Source organism: Sus scrofa, chromosome 5, assembly GCF_054392235.1.
Source record: "Sus scrofa isolate SSC_HxYL_T2T_F1_AM1 chromosome 5, Sscrofa_HxYL_maternal_Yorkshire_Landrace_v2.0, whole genome shotgun sequence".
NCBI classification, from domain to species: domain Eukaryota; kingdom Metazoa; phylum Chordata; class Mammalia; order Artiodactyla; family Suidae; genus Sus; species Sus scrofa.
The window spans coordinates 49,742,013-49,759,257 of NC_139387.1; the positions used below are offsets into that span (position 1 = coordinate 49,742,013).

Genomic DNA, 17,245 nt, shown 5'->3' on the forward strand with positions numbered 1-17,245 from the left:
ACAACTCTTCAACTGCAACAGGCTTGAAATCTTAAGGCCAAAGTGGAGAAAAAAACTGAATTATTATGGAGTGGGTTACTCTTTGAGGAGTGCAGACGGGAGCTGGTGAATGAACAGAATGTCAAAATGGGACTTTATTAAACGACTCATTAAAACTGCAAGAAAGACAAATCTCCGTTGGCCTCAGAGAATTTAAAAAAAAAAAGATTCAAAAACCCTTTTTCAAGCAAAACTTAGGAAACATGGGAGAAGTATTAATTCAATCTGGGCGCTTGGAAGACCACCTCCCCTGCCACTTCAGTTCAGACACTGGGCAGAGATGTGAAAATTTTGCAAAAACAGCCTTCAAAACTATTTTTCAACGCGAAACGGTGTGCGCGAAAAGCTTCCGAGTGTAAAGTACGACACGCAGCCCAGTGTTCTCCCTGGGTTGCTAACCTTTCCGCCTTTCCCCTCTCGCCACTCCCCCTTAGCCTGGGCCTCCAGCCAGGGGGCGTTTGTTTACGTGACGTCACCGTAGTAAGCAGTCCCCGCCCCCGTTTCCCTGTGGCCGCCGCGTTTCCCGCGCCGCGGCGCTTCTCCCCTTAAAAGGACAATAGAGGCCTCGGGAGCGCGCGCGGCCGCCGGGCCTTCTCCCCTCCCAGCCCTCGACGCGCGCGCGCCCGTATGCAAATAAGTTCGATTCAGGAGAATTTTGTACCAGGAGCTGCGCGTGCGCAGAAGGAAAGCGGAATCTACACCTTCCCCGCCAGCCGTGGCAACTGCAGAACTGCAGGAGACAATCTTTCTAGACAAGGCAGTTGAGGAGGAGGGAGCGATTGGAGCGTGGGTTGGCTTGGCGTGCACTCCCCACCTCTGAAACATTATTGCGCGTGGAACGGTTGCTTCTGGAAGGTGAGTGACTCTAACCATTACTGCGGTGCAAAACTGTCTCAGGAGGCTTTGATTTCGGAGTGGCTTTTTTTCTCTTTTCACCTCACCTCACCACCTCCCCCAGTCCTTCCACAGACACACACGCACACATTCATATACGCACACAGGAAGTTTTGTCTTGGAGATGGCATTGCTTGGAGCGCGGTTTTCGTGGTCCTCAGACCCCAGATTCTTTGTATCTGCATGTTTAGTGTGTCCTTTTTAATTGGGGAGGGTATTTGAGGCAAACCGAAAGTCTTGGGGTGGGGGAAGTGAGTGAAGCCTGGAAGAGTGAGGAGTCGCCGGAGTTGAGGGGTCCACATTGAAGGTGACAATGACTTTTCTCAGCCGCAGTGCTCGCTGGCGAAAAGGAGCCTGGTGGCTGAAAGGCCCGAGAGAAAACGAGTTGCTGGCGACTGCCGAGGGGCCCTGGGTCGGTGCACCCGCGTGGGCGCGCGCCCGGGAGTGGCCGGGCGCCGTTGTTGGACCTCGTGGTTGAGTTTCTTGCCCCCCCACCCCCGGCGCGTGTTTAGATGAGTGTGGACAATGAATGCCCCTCGCTCGAAAACTAAGTTGCGTCTACTTGTGAGCTGGCCGGCGGAGGAGGTTTAAATTGGCCTTTCGGCTTGGTGCCGGCATGGCCGGAGTGCATGCGGGTGGCGTTGTCCGCCCAACTCCGGAGGGATGCGGATGCGACAATGAGCAGCACGCGGCCGCTCGGAAGCGGCCCCGGCTCTGAAACGCTTCTCCCCAGGGCCGCGCCCAGGCAGCGCAGGCGTTCGGGGTGTCTGGAGCCTCAAGTTTGGTCCGCAATTTATTCACCTGTAGCGTGGTTTGGGCGCCGCGGCGCTCTCTAGGGCCACGGTGTACGGCTTAAGATGGCCAGTCGGAGTCAAGTTGACTTGGGGATGGAGGCAGCGGCGTTGTCTGCGCCGGAGGAGTGCGGGAACTCAGGAGGGCACTGCTTTTTGTGCCGAGCGTGACAGACCACGTGCTGGGGCTGCGACCCGGGTTTGCTCCCAGGTCCGGCTGAGCCTCTGGCTCGCGGTCAGCCGGGAGATGCGGGTGCTGTCGGGGCCGGCCGGCAGGACAATGTGACTTGCTGATGATGGCGTCTTGCCAGTTTCAAAAGCAGAGTGAAAGTCGCCAACTCTCGGCCGGTGCAGGGCGGGGAATCCGGGCGTTTCTCATCAAGGACATTGCAAAACTTTGATTAAATGGCCCCGCTGCTAGGGGAGGACGGCAGGACCGGCCCCGGACTTTTGGGACGTGGGGTCCGGCCCCTTCCCCTGGGCGATCGTCTAGTATCTCCCTCAGAGAAACAATCCCACGTCCCTCCTGCTGCACGTAGGCAGCGCCCAGCTGGACAGAAAACAAAGAGCCGCATGTGCTGTTGCGGGCCCGGCGGGCGCTCTGGGCGGCCGCCGGGCGGAGGGCCGTGCAGGCCTGGCCCCCCGAAGTTCGGGCGAGTTTCGGAAGGGGCTTTTGTCCCTCGGCCTCTCGCGGGGAAACTTTCGCGGCGCTACTAGTGCGCGGTGCGGGTGTGCGGAGAGGCAGCGTGCTTCCGCGCGGCCAGCGGCAGCCGAGGGGCCCCGCGCTGGAGCCCGGGCGCTGGCTGCTGCGACGACCGAGGGCTCGGCCAGCTCCCCGGGACCGGCGCCTGCGTCTGGGAGGTCTGTGGATCCGCCTTTGAAGTCGAACTGTTGCCATGTTTGAATTACGTCAGGGCAAAGCCATGAGGAGGAACAAGCCCCGGCAACGCGGCGTGCGGGAGGCGCGGCCTGCGGGAGGCGCCGGGCCGGCCGGGTGGGCGGGCGGGCGCAGGGCCCGTTGTTCCGGCGCAGGTGAGGGAGGCGGCAGCGAGGGACGCGCTCGGTTCCCGCCGCTGCCGCTGCCGCCGCCGCCGCCGCCGCCCCCGCCCGGGCGGGCAGCTCTCCACAGGAACTTTCCTCCCGACCGCAGTTGTGTTTACGCACCGATCCGCCTGGGAGCGGTTCTGTTTGCTGCCTGGGTGTCTCTGTGTCGGCCGTCGCCGCGTGCCGGGGTGTGTGTATGTGGGGGGAAGCGCAGCCTGGGGCGGCCGCGGAGCACCGGAGTGGGAACCGGGAGGCGTTTGACTGCTTTCGGGGAAACCCGCGAGCGCGGCGAGGGCCCCCCCACCCCAGCCGAGCCGTGCGCAGCCCGCACGATCAGGGGACTCAGCCCCGACGACACCCAAAAACCACCGCGGGGAAGTTTGGGGACTGCCGTTATCCTACAAAGGGAAGTGAGGACTGTGAGCGAATCGTGGGTGCAGCTCTTGTCTTTGTGTGTTTACGTGGGGGGTGGGGGGCGGCAGGGGCGGGGGCTGTTTGGGTAGCGGGGCTTCTTGGGGTGGTAGGGCGGTGCAGAGTTTGCTCTAGAAACTCTGACCCTCGTAGGTTTCTTTGTTTTTAATTTCTCCTTCTAACATTCAATGACTCCAGGCACTCAGAAGACTAGGAATTTCTGTTTCGCCAGATAAGGGCCCGGTGCGAGGCAGTTTCTCCCCAGCAGTTATTCCCCCCCACCCGTCACGCATGTTGTCTTAAGGAAGGTTAAGAAAATTCTGCCTTCCCTTCTCTTCTAATAATTAAAAAAGTGAATTTGACCTTGTCATTCAAAGTGCTCTGAAAACACCTGTTTTTGAACTGGAGTTTGACAGACTCGAAAAGCCTTTTGATAATTTATGTTGCAAAACCGAACACATTTATTAGTTGCTCAATCTAAATTAAATTCTGGTGGAGTTGGAGAAAAGCCCGATGGCTTTTTTTTTTTTTTTTAATTTCTGTTAAGATTTGGGGATAGGGGAAATCTTCCTTGGCCCTCAAGGTACGCTTGGCTCAGTGTTCCTTCTCTGCCTTATCTTTGGATGACCTTGAAGAAGCTGGTTCAGAGCAGTTAGGCCTTTCTTGGAGGTTTTCTCTGGGGGTTGGGGAGGAATCTGCTCAGGGCATGGCAGGGTAATGGCTAGCTGTCGTTGCTAGCCGCTTCCTAGTTCCTGTGAACCAGGGTTGACCTTCTGGTTACCCCTCTTAGATTTTCTTTTCAAGCTAACTTTTTTTTTTTTTTGGTATGTGGCCCCAGGCATAGCTCAGAAATCATGCTGGTTTGACACATGGATGCTTCTTTGGTATTTGGGGTTTGCCTGCAGTCTAGACATCCGATAAGCAGAACCACGTCTGTTGCTTCTTTCCTGATTTCTCCTGCATTTGGATCATATTTAAGGCTTAGAATCTGAAAGTGATCATTATGGAAAAATCATAGTATCCTTAGATGCCACACCCACACAAACCAAAACATCTACACAAATTGAAATCAGTTTTGTGCTTTCATTGTTTTGTTACAAAACACATTTTTCCCAAGTTTTGGTTGACCAAATTACAAATATCTGGAGGCTACCAATATTAGTAACAGTACATTTCTGAAGTGAATAGAAAGAACTTGTTCAGAGACTGAGAAACTTTGGATTTAATAACTTTACGCCTTCCCTTTGGGCAGTTATTTCTCTGCGTCAGATATTTAAGATGCACATGAGGTGCTTTGCAAACACACTCTTTGATTTGTTTTTCTTAGTGTTTTATAGCTGAGTTACAGCTAGAATTTCAATATCCTGGAAAATTTCAAATAAAATTTATAGATCTTAATGGGTTTAGTTTTAAATATCTCATAATTTGTGCAGCAGAGATTTGGTTTATCAAGTTAATGAGTTGAGAATGGGAAAGACACACAGACAAGGTCTCTCTTCTCCCCCCCCGCCCCCCCCTCAACCCCATGACTTGAGGCAGTTCCTGGCCTGGGATCCAGCCCACACCACTACCACAGCCCTGGCCAAGCAGTGACAATGCTGGATCCTTAATGCACTGAGTCACATGGGAACTCCACTGCCTTCCCTTTTTGCATTATTTTTGCAGGAGATTGAAGATAAAAAAAGTTCAGTAGATAGTGTATTCTAGAACCTTGGTGGGCCTCAAGGCTGCTGTTGCACAGTACTATTAATTCTGTAAGTCTGGAACCTGGATGATCATTTTTTTCCCCCAGAGTTGTAATCAGGTCCTGGGAAAACCTGGCTCAGGGGGTCAAACTCAGAAAGATTTATGTCAGAAAAGCAATTTGAAAATGATTTTCCAAGTAAAATAAGTTTTTTCACCAGGGGAAGCTTAAGCTTATTTGAAATTTAAACCACTGTCGGAGTTCCTGTCATGGCGCAGTGAAAAGGAATCCGACTAGGAACCATGAGGTTGCAGGTTTGATCCTTGGTCTCCCTCATTGGGTTAAGGACTTGGTGTTGCAATGAGCTGTGGTGTAGGTCATAGACGAGGCTCGGATCTGGTGTTGCTGTGGCTGTGGCGTAGGCCAGCAGCTGTAGCTCCGATTAGACTCCTAGCCTGGAAACCTCCATATGCTGCTGGTGCCGCCCTAAAAAGAAAAAAAAGACCAAGAAAAAAAAAAAAAGAAATTTAAACCACTGTCATAAGCTATTATAAGAACAAATTTACCATGCCAGGCTCATAGTAGGTTGCTTTAAAAATACGACGTTTTCTTTTTTTCCTGAAGCAATGCTATGAATATAATTAATTGGTTGAGAAGGAAGGGAACACATGTACTGAGGCACTAGGTTAGTTCAGTCTAGGTTCCAAATTCTTGATCATCTTAGATAAGTCAGTTTGTGGCTCAGTTTTCTCATTTGCAAAAGAGTAATAATACCTAATTCATGGGGATGTAAATAAGCAAGTAATGTGCTTGGTAAATATTGACTGTAGTTGGCTAACTTTAGGGAAGCAGGCATTTTGCAGAAGACAAAACTGACGACTGGGTCAGTTTCCTTGCTATAGGAAATAATTCAGTAAATGATGAGCAGAAAGAATGTTTTTGGCTCCCTCTACCACCTTCAGAAACTGGTCCTGGGAAGGTATTACCTTCAACTCCTGATTGTCTATCTAGTTCTGATTCAAAAAGTCCTGTGGAGATCTAGAAAATGCCGTTTTCTTTCTTCCTGATTTCTCTTGTCCACAAGAGTGTCCTGGATTTTGCACACTTAGTTTTGACTGGGGGTGGTGATGGTGGTGGCGGTGTTATAAATGGAAAATATTTTGTTGTTTTTGGTTCTGCTGTTTCTCTTTTAATTAACTCTGCAGCTAATCCAAAAGAAGGGTATTTATTCTCAAGGAAGGGAAGTTTTCGTTTTGCACTAGAAAATATAGAAGTCACAGGCACATTTGCTATTACATATTCAAGTACAAAAGTTGCAGTTGGACTAAAATAATTCATTTCTAGCTTCATATTTAGTTGTTTCCACCTACTAGAAGTTTGCTTTGGCTTAAAGTTATTTTAATTTGGTTGATGTTAGTGTATGCTGAGTTTAAATAGCTCTCATTTGGAGATTCATTTCTCCCCACACTATTCTCCTAATCTCTCCTTCCTAGGTGCCTGTTTGAAATCAGCAAGAAATATTTTTTCTGCCAGTTGTTATGGCAGAGCATTGGCTTGTTTACTATTAATTTTTTTAAATTAAAGTAATTTACTTGGTTTACATTTCCTGAATTTTTTTTTCTTAGATGGCCACACCCACGGCAGATGGAAGTTCCCCAGGCCTGGGGATTGAATCCGAGCTTTAGCTGTGACCTTTGCCTCAGTAGTGACGAATCCTTTAACCCACTGCCTGTGGCAGGGATTGAACCTGAGAACCAAGCCACTGCAGTTGGGTTCTTAACCCACCGTGCCACAGTGGGAACTCCCATTTCCTAGAAATCTTTAAAGCTTAGTTTTTTCCTACAAAAGTCTGTAGACTTCAATGTTAAAGAAAAAACTGACCCCATACAAAACACCAAGTTTAATGCATATCTTTATTATGGACACTATTTCTGCTCCATCCTCTTAAATATACTGTTCAGCTATATTTTGGCTACCCCACTCTTTAGCAAGTTCCACCTGGTCCTGTGTACTATGTACAGTCAGCACCTGGTTGTAATAGAAGACTTGTTCCTGCCCTGCAGCAGTTTATCATTGTGTAGAGGAGGTAATACATTAAACAAATATGTGAAATCCTGTGTGTATTTTAGGTGTTCTGATAGAGAGATGGAAAAGTTTTGTAAAAAGATATAATTCTTAAAAAATTTCCCGGGTTAAGCATGGGGCGGGGGAAGGGTCTCAGACAGAAATAGTAGCCTAAATAGAGATGTGGCTGGTTATTAAGGTTGGTTTGACACTCCTGGAATATCAGAATTCTAAATTGGGAGGAGCTAGTAGGCAGGACCAGATCCTGAGAAGTGCTGGATTTATTGCCAGGGAGTTTGGATATTATCTTGAAGCCAGTGTTGGGCCCTTGGAAGGGATATTGATAATTGAACTTCAGGAAGATACCACCTGTTCGAAGAGCCCGGGAGTTGGTTATGACACTCTGACAGGAGTTCAAACATCATAATTAAGGACAAACAAAAGCATTGGGGATGGAAGGGACATGAACCAGAGAAGTGAAGGAAGATGCAGATTCTCTAAGGACTTCATTGTGGACATGGTGGGGGCCATGCAGAGGATAAGGGACAGCCCAGTTGGCTTTCAGATTTTTTTGCGTGACCATAGGGATAGAAACTAAGATAGGTGAACAGAGGAAGAGTATTTGGAAGAGAAGATTGTGTAATTAATTTAGGGCATTTTAAGGTTAGGGCTGCTAGTCCTTGTATTAGGTGCTTCAGAGAGCTTAAAAAACTTTCCTAAGGTTTGGGTTAAACCAGATGTGTGCTTTCTTAACATTTTTTGTCAGGCTTGAAAATGGGGAAACAGCTTCACAGAAAGGAATATGATCTCGTTTCATGAATTTAAAGTCTCCTTGAAAATCCTAAGTTCCTCTTTTCCCAAAGACCTGTTCTTAAAAGAAAACCTTCAGAAATCAGGATTCTACCCTCATTTTAATTTGTTGAGTGTGTCTTGGGACAGATAAGAGTTTATATTTCTTTTTTTTTTTGTCTTTTTGCCATTTCTTGGGCCGCTCCCGCGGCATATGGAGGTTCCCGGGCTAGGGGTCTAATCAGAGCTGTAGCTGCCAGCCTATGCCAGAGCCACAGCAACGTGGGATCCGAGCCGCGTCTGCAACCTACACCACAGCTCAGGGCAACGCCAGATCGTTAACCCATTGAGCAAGCACAGGGACCGAACCCGCAACCTCATGGTTCCTAGTCGGATTCGTTAACCACTGAGCCACGACAGGAACTCCAAGAGTTTATATTTCTACAAGATGTAAGTAATAAATTCAAGAAAATAAATGGAGTATATTTACCCAGACATTTTTCACATTCTTGCTTCACAGCATCCCTGGAAAGTAGAAGTGAGATTTCACCCTAATATTACAGAGGGACAAATAAAATTAGAAGTGACTTCCTATTCAGTTTTAAAGACAAAAGCAGAAATAGACTCCAACTCGAATCATTCTAGTGCCTTTTCTACCACAACACTCGCAATAGTTACATTTCTTAATTGATTATCATCCCTTAAAAGCAAATAAATCCTACCTCCCCAACCTTTAACTTTCTCATCCTCTGGAATGGCTCTTAATCTAGGATTGGGATACCCAGTAATTTTTTACACTATCAATTGAGAGGACCTAGTATTTTTTTTACACTAGCTGAATCTCAGAGACAGGGTTTGTGATTTTTATTTTTAACCCGTGCTATTTCAGCTGAAGACTTATTTCTGTGTTAGACTCCTTTCCTATAGGAAGAGTTGTAGGCTCTTTTACTAACGTAGATTCCATAGGCTGCACAGTTATAAATGCTTTATCATGTAATTCCTCAGAGACTGAGTACATGGTTGGAGAAGCTATTGACAAACACGTGGGGTCTACCACCTCTTTCTCAGTTTTCCTCCAGGCAAGTTTAAATTTTAAAATTTCACTTCACAAAGTGAAGAAATAAGGTAAATTCAGAACCTTTGGTGTTGGGATGTGGGCTGGTTTCTACTAGAAGCAGGCAAGAGGAAATAATAGTGTTTAATTGCTCCATGGTTTTCCCTAATTGCTGCTGAAACATGTCTCTTTGTAGGGGAATGCTGCAACCAAGTGGCCTAGCAGCAGGAGAACACAACACACTCAATTCTCTTTGACCCTTTGTGAAGAGTGTTGCTCCAGTTACACTGTTAGTGTTTCTTGGATCCTGTTCTTATATGTGATTAAAGATAGCATACCATTGACTAAAATGGTGTTGAGGGTGGCATTACCAACTACAGGCACTCAAGGTTGCTCAGTGCTTTTGATGACGAGTGTCTTTTTCATACTTCCTTTCCTTTCCCATCATCCTGCCATTTAAAATTCAGTTCTAAAGAGTACAGGCTCCTTCACTTCAGAGTTGTCTTTGGTTGCTTGGTTCCTTTTGTCTTTGTTCATCATTGCTTCCTTCCCACTCTGCAAATGTTTTGCTTATTTCTTTTCTGCAGTTTCCTTCCCATTCTGCTCTATGTCTCTTCTAATCTTACTAGTCTGTTCTGTATTCTCTTCTGTGGAATCTATTTCCTCATGTGTATCTCCTCATCTGTATGTCTTTGAGGAAGTCTGTTTAAGCTCTCTGGTCTTTTTCAGATTTCTCTTTAGTTAAGTCAAGGTATGTGATGATAACTAAAGTTTTGGGGTGTTGTGCTCTTGATTAAAAAAAAAACAGCAGTATAGAAGGAAATGAAGTGAAAGTAAGCTTCCTTCATTCTTGCACTCCTCAGAAGCACAGCTGCTACTTACTAGTTTTTCAAAGTCTATTTTAAAAAGCCAGTTTGTGTATGTAAGGTCTCATTTTAAAAACATACTGTGGGATTATATTGTATAACTATTATTCAACATGCTTATCTCACAGAACAAGAAATCTTGGATAGTTCCCTGCTGGCACATGTCATAGATCTCCTGCAGTCTTTTTAAAGGGCTGAAAGACATCATAATTTAACCAGTCTGACTCCATGGACATTGAGGTTGCTTCCAACGTCTTATATCTTTTTTTTTTTTTTTTCCCCCTAAGTCTAGGTCATTTGGTTTTTAAAAAGAAGCTGTAGCGTTTTGGTCTATGATTAGAATCTATAGGGCTTTGGTCTTTTGAAAACTAAGAACACTTTAAGAATGCTTTAATCTCCGAGATTACACGCCTAATTTGTGCATCCGAATTTTACTTTGCAAGATGGCATGGACAAGTTGTGAAATTAACTATGAAGCTGATTATCACCTTTGACATAGTTAACTTCTCTCTGTTTTTCTTTATCTAGTCCATCCAGTGGCATTTTGAGTTTTGGAGGGTAGTTTCGAATATAAGAAAAATGTTACTTTTACTAACTAGAAGTAATCTATAAAGTGGAATGGAGAGGTTATTATATTGGAGGAACTACTGGTTTCCTTTGAAGATTACCAACTAAGGTGAGCCTAATAGATATTATATTTACCATAAGAACTCCCTCCATTTTCCTAAATGTTAAAATCCCATTGTGGCTCAGCAGTAACGAACTGTGCTGGTATCCATGAGGACGTGGGTTCAATCCTGGCCTCGCCCAGTGGGTTAAGGACCAGGTGTTGCCATGAGCTGTGGTGTAGATTACAGATGTGGCTCAGATCTGGCATTGCTGTGGTGTTGGCTGGCAGCTTGGCAGCTGCAGCTCTGATTTGATCCCTAGCCTGGGAACTTCCATATACCCCAAATTCAACCCTAAAAAGCAAAAACAAAAATAAATAAGTAAATAAATAAATAAAACCCCATCCTTTTAAGATTTGAAAGACAAGAAAATACTCTAAAGAATTAAGTTTTTTACTCCCTGTATTCTAATTCCATATTAAAAATGGTATTGAAAACTCAAATTTCATTTTATTATTCTTCATACCATTTCTTATTTGGAGCTTAAAGTCAAATATTATGTTATTATTAAAAATTATAAGAAATCATCTTTAAGCTTAGAATTATTTATCAGAAAAATTTTCTTAAATAACATCCTTTCACTATTGACTTGCTGTGAAGATTTCTTTCCTATTTATATTATACTACACTCGTAAATTTACCTTACTTGTGTTGAATTAAGTGTAATAAGACATCATCCCTCCTCTTTGGCTTCACAATCTCATTAGATTCGATTAGAATTGGCCCTTCTGTATCTCTGATATACAGTGATTATTTCACCCTTTCCTTGTTTCAACACTGATTGCATTCCCCATCCTTTTATTAAGTTGATCATTGAATTTATATGAAATGTACAGGTTTAAACTAGAAGAAATCACAATAAATCAATCAAAACAAATGTTTAGGATTGATTGTTGCATTTTAAAAATTCACGTTTTGTTGTCTGCATAGTATTTGCTCATATAATTATAGTTATTTCTCTTAGGCTTTTGCTGACTTAGCTATTAACTTTAATCTTTTTAATTTTGGGAGATTGGATTAAATTGGACAGACAGCAATTTCAGCATGGTTGATTTGTCTTTAACTGTTACAGTATTCAAAAAATATGTGGCTATTTGGCTGACAGTAGACAAATAATGTCAATGAAAATGCTTTATAAGACGTGAAGTGCTGTAGAAATGACAGCTTTTTTAAAAAGTTTAATCAGCACATTTATTGACTACATACAAGATGATTGGCACTATTCTAGGTATTGAGGTTACTGAGATGAATAAAGACAAGAGAATTCCCAACCCTATCTATTTTTATTTTTAAAAGCAAGCTTGTTGGGATATAATTCGTGTACCATAAAATTCACTTTAAAAGTATACAGTTTGGTGGCTTTTAGTGTATTTACACTTTTGCAACCATCACCACTGTCTAATTTTAGAAGACAAATGATGTGTTTTTTTTCAAATGATGGTTTTTATCAGCATTTTGAGACTCTGAATTTTGCCTTTATCTCAAAGCTAAATTTTCTTCTGTTTTCTGCAAATACACATGCACCCTTAGAGTGAAGTTGTGTGGGGGGAGTTCTCTTCTCATCTGTAACTTTTCATCAGTGAGGAAGCAGATAGTATTAGTTTATTTCTATTAAAACAGTGGTGAGTGATGTAACATCTAAGAATAGATACAAAATCACAAATAATTTGAATACAATAGATTGTTCAAGAGGAACCATTTAATGTTGCACAAATGTGGGATTAGAAAAGAAGTTTTTTCTTTTTTTACTTTTTTTTTTGCCACGCTTGAGGCATGTAGAAGTTCCTAGGCCGGAGATCGAGCCAGTGACCACAACAGTGACCAAAGTCACTGCAGTGACATCGCTAGGTCTTTAACCTGCTGCACCATAAGAGACTTCTGAGAAGTACTCTTTTTTAAAAATTGAAGTTAGTTGGAGTTCCTGTTGTGGCTCAGTGGTAACAAACCCGACCAGTAACTATGAGGATGTGGGTTTGATCCCTGGCCTTGCTCAGTGGGTTAAGGATCTGGCGTTGCAGTGAGCTATGGTGTAGGTCTCAGACGAGGTTCAGATCCAGCATTGCTGTGATTGTGGTATAAACTGGCAGCTGCAACTCAGATTCTACACATGGCCTGGGAACTTCCAAATGCTGCAAGTGGGGCCCTAAAAAGCAAAAAAAAAAAAAGTTAATTCACAATATTATGTTAGTTTCAGATGTATACCTTAGTTATTCGGTATTTTTATAGGAAAGATGTATTCTAAAGAACCACCTTGGTTTGTTGAAATAATAGGAATCTCAAGTTTAAAATCAAATCGTGCCTTGCTTACCCACTACCTTTTCATATGTGTAACTAGGTCTCAGAGCCATTTCGTCTCCTTAGTTTTTTCCCAGAGATCAGGTAAGTTTTATTTTTTTTTATTTTATTTTTTTTTTAAACATTAGGGTCTCTAGACTTTGTGACAATATTTTCATTTAATCTCTGTCTTCCCCAAAGCTCAGAATGGTTAAACACTAACCTCTGATTAACTGGGTTGCTGTAAACAAAGCCCAAAATGAAACCCCTGTGTATTTGCTGCAGATTCCCAGGTGCCTCTCAAGTACAAGAATAAGCTCAGAAAAGGTTTAATAGGTTTATTAGGTAACCGGCCATTAGAAGGCTCATGTGCTCTTTGTATGTTTCCCTAGGACAAGTGTCTGCCCCCTTCCTGTATTTAGCACTTCCTGGAAGAGGGTAAACTCTAGGATTTAGGCTTCTTTCAGATGCTAGGCCAGAATAATTTTGTCAGGAAAAACAAGATCACAGAACTGCATAAAAGATTATCAATCAGAGATATCAGGCTATTGTATTTTCCCTGATGTCTAAGAAGAACATTCCTCAAGCTGAAGAACGGATAGTTTCACTGGTACTCTTGGTTAAGTTTTATGGAAATCCTCCCCACCAATAAAGATCATATTGAAGATAAACACTGATTCACAACAGCTGCTGGTGAGAAGGAACCCCCCCCTCCATTCCCCCCAGTATTTAGCTGTAGCTCTAGTATTCCTTAACCAGTTTGCCAGCATGATATCGGGCACACTATGGCTTCATGGTCAAATCCAGCCTCAGTGATGGTAGTTTACATATTGAAGATGATCTGAATTTTGTATAGTTTTGATGGCATGTTTATTTCTGGGAGAGAAGGGGATTGTGAGAGTAGAAATAGGAATCTGTCTGTTGTAATAGGATTTGGTCTGTGTATTAATGGAATGAACTGGCCTTTCTCGCTGTGCTTGCTTTGTCCTTGCTGAGAAGGGAGGCTGAAGTTTCCTAGAGCTGTTGATGAAGCTGCAAGGGGAACTGTGGACTTTTGACCTTGATGGTGATTGGGGGGGTTTGGAAAGCCCACAGGTTGGTGTAAGGAATAGAAAGAGTTCTGTTCCATTTTGGCCTCGAAACAGGAATATACAAATTAAAGCAATAACTTCTACTTTCTTAGCACTTCTTCTTTTAAAGTTTCTGTAAACCTGTGTCATTTGACATTGTTTTTTTCCAGTGCAACAGATGACCATTTTCTTTAGAAGGCACTTTTCATGTGGATTTGTTGTTAGACCGAAAAAAAAAAAAATCTACCTCGTTTCACAGGCCTACACCTTTACATATATAGAACACCTTCCTCATTATTTCCTTTCGAAAAACTAATTTAGTGCAAACAATTAACTCAGTCAACTAAGAATATTTTATTTTCTTGTTTTAGCAATTCTTAAAATAACTGTTAGTTTAGACTTAATTATTGAAATGCATCAGTGGACTTCTGCCCCACCCCATCTCCCTTTTGCCTGCCTCCCTCACCAACAAAAACATCAAAGAAGAACACTTGATGAACAATAGCCCCTGTTTAAAAGGAAAACTTGTGTTTTTAGTTAATTCTTTGCTGATAAAATATTTTCTTAAAAACAAATTATAAATCCTCTGTATTTCAGAATCCCTCAATCTCGCTCTCTCGCACACAAACACAGCCTGACTATTTGGTTGTTTCTCTGAATCACTTTCATAAATACTTGCTCTGGTATGGCTAAACAGAATTGGAATGGGATGAGATCAGGCAAGAGATCATCCAAAGACAAATAATGATGTTTTTGTTTTCCTCATATATTTGAGTGTATTTCTAAAATAACTTTTTTTTTAACTTTTTGTGTTTTTATTTTGGCTCTTCCATAAAAAGATGGCTTACCACAGGCTTAACATTCAGGGAATTTTTATTATTATTACTCAGTGAATTTATTGCATTTATAGTTGTACAGTGATCATCACAATCCAGTTTTGTAGGATTTCTATCCCATACCCCCAGTGTATTCCCCAACCCAAAAGAACTTTTAAAAGGATGGTATTCTGTGGTTACATCTCTTAAAACTATGGCCACAAATCTAATTAGTATTAATAATTCCTTTTATTGATGCTTTATTTGTTACTTTTGTGAGACCCTCACACACACACACACACACACACACCCTCCCTGCCACTCTGGATTTGTCCCTTGGGATTTAGTTTCTGTTCACCACCTTTTCATCACCTCTCTTAGTCCAGATGTCCTGGTGAAGTTGGTCCTTGGTTTGGATATTCTACATTACTTACAAGGTACATGTTTTTGCCACCCCTAGAGCTGTTTCTTCCTTCCTCGCTTCATGTTGAGGGTTTTTTTTTTTTTTTTTTTTTGATCATGGGAATCACGGTTTATCTCACTATTTTTGAACATCGGCCTCCCACTGTTAACTGCTCTCAGACGCTGCACCTCATTGAAGAGCTTCAAAGACCTCTCTAACAACTGAAGGACACACCACTGGTCAGGCAGTGTGAGCTCATTCTTAATTTGTCTTAATGATTTATGAAATTATTATTCTTAAATTACTATAACCCTGGATTTTTGTGAATTTTACAGCCTCCCTTTCAGTAGTTTCAATTCAGGGCCCAATTGCCTGCTAAGAACTTCCCCATTTATCAGAGAAGAAATCCCCTCTAATTTCCCATAGGGCAAAGAAGTGTAGGTGATACATATTGAACTACTTCTGTGCTTAGTATCATATCGTGTCCAAAACTTTCCAAGGGGGAATCACATTCATGCAGAGGTGCAAAGTAAAAGGGTGTACCTTAGCTTAAATTTTAGGATGTGTCCTCCATTGTGTTATGATTCCATTATTTCACAGGATAGTGGGAAGGGTGTGTTGTATTTTCTGCTTAAAATCTGGAGTTTGAGAAAATACCTCCTTCCTGCAGTTTTTAGGATGAGTGTTTGCCAGGAGGGGGTCTTCCCCGGAGTGCTCCTGTCAGGCTCAGTCATGTAATAACACGTTGCTGGGGGTGGGGTGGAGCAGAGATTTCTCTTTTAATGGTTTCTTGTTAGAGCCCTCAACAAAGCTGTGTCAATTCCCTTGGCTTTACAGACTTGCCCAGAAGAAAAGATGTTTGGTTTTCACAAGCCAAAGATGTACCGAAGTATAGAGGGCTGCTGTATTTGCAGAGCTAAATCCTCTAGTTCTCGCTTCACTGACAGTAAACGCTATGAAAAGGATTTCCAGAGCTGTTTTGGGTAAGACCATCTGATGTTTGTACCATTTTTAAAGTGAAAGAGATTTCAGTATATGGAAATGTTTCTAAGCAAAGGGATTGGAGTAGTGTGCTAATAATTAAAATCACATATATGCTAATTCTAATCTCTTATTTCAAGGCACTTGCTCGTAAAACAAATCAAGCAATACTGACAGCCTACCCTTTTCCAGATTAGGAGGAACTGCCAAATTAATTGTGAGGCCCCTTAGAAGTTATAACCAAATACACCCTTTTGTTGTTAACTTCAGGATGTACAAAAATGTTTTTAAAAAGATTAACGTATTCTCTGTTAGAATAGTTGAACTAGTTTTCTGTCTTTTGTATTGTTTTTCTAAGCTATAGAAATCCATTTAGCCCAGTCTGCTGAGGATACTAACAGGACTTAATGTTCTGCCCCGAAACCTAGCTTTTATTTTATAATTTTATTCTTTATTTATCTTTTGGCAATAAACCTCTGCTTAATAAAATGGAATTTACTTTCCAGCAAATACTTGGATGAAATAAAATCCTTAATCTTGAACCATTTCTCATGTTAGAATTAATTTCACCACTGTGTTTTTCTTATCAGAACATTTGTTTATTTACTGTTAATCCTAGACTATGTAGTTATAGATGTTATTATTTTTTATAGTCACACCCGTAGCATATGGAAGTTCCCAGGCCAGGGATTGAATCTGAGCCGCAGCTGTGGCATATGCTGCAGTTGTAGCAACACCAGATTCTTTAACCCACTGTGCTGGGTTAGGGATCAAACCCATGCACCTGCATCACCCCCAGCCACTGCAGTTGAATTCTTAACCCACTGTGCCACAGCAGGAACTCCAACTTTGTAGTTATTTTAAAGAGTCTTTACCAACCAACCTTGCCTTTTGAAATTACATTCTCTCTCTTTTGGCTGCATCTGCAGCATGTGGAAGTTCCCAGGCCAGGAATCAAACTGGTGCTGCAGTTGCAACTTAAGCCACAGGTGCGGCAGCCAGATCCTTAACGAATTGTGCCACTTGGGAACTTCCTGAAATTACATATTTCTCTTAATGTGTTTTTTTCCAGTTGTATATGTAATAAATGTTATTTTTATTTTCCCATATATATTTATAATACAAAAAAATAAAATAAGTTAAAAGTTCCTCAGAGATACATTTAAAAAATAGCTTGGTTAACTATAGAGTTCTTTCCTCCATGCAGGTGCAATCATTTAAAAAAAATTACAGTGCCTATCTGATTTTGTTTGTTGTAAAACTACAGTATTTTGGCACATTGTGTTACGTAAAGGGTGGCGTGTTTTATTGCTTATGAATTATGTGTATATTTCAAGAAAGATTAATTGGACAGCATTGTTTAAAGCCATGGAGACCAGGATCTTCTTAGGTCTTAAA

General features: G+C 42.6%; 1 protein-coding gene across 11 annotated transcripts in view; it reads left to right on the forward strand.

Annotated features, from left to right (window-relative positions):
* Positions 1-17,245, forward strand: part of SINHCAF (SIN3-HDAC complex associated factor) — an 82,729-nt gene that overhangs the window by 48,870 nt on the left and 16,614 nt on the right. The window contains exons 1-5 of one of the 11 annotated variants that reach the window (XM_084956435.1): positions 2,262-2,585; positions 8,967-9,059; positions 10,165-10,312; positions 12,640-12,683; positions 15,704-15,849. In XM_084956435.1, the coding sequence (XP_084812561.1) occupies positions 15,722-15,849 (128 nt within the window). In that variant the 5' untranslated portion in view covers positions 2,262-2,585; positions 8,967-9,059; positions 10,165-10,312; positions 12,640-12,683; positions 15,704-15,721. Of the gene's footprint in view, positions 1-780; positions 895-2,261; positions 2,590-2,744; positions 3,199-8,966; positions 9,060-10,164; positions 10,313-12,639; positions 12,684-14,849; positions 14,858-15,703; positions 15,850-17,245 lie in introns of those variants that run through there. The other 10 variants (XM_021092099.2, XM_084956437.1, XM_084956434.1 and 7 more) reach the window with 10 other exon arrangements.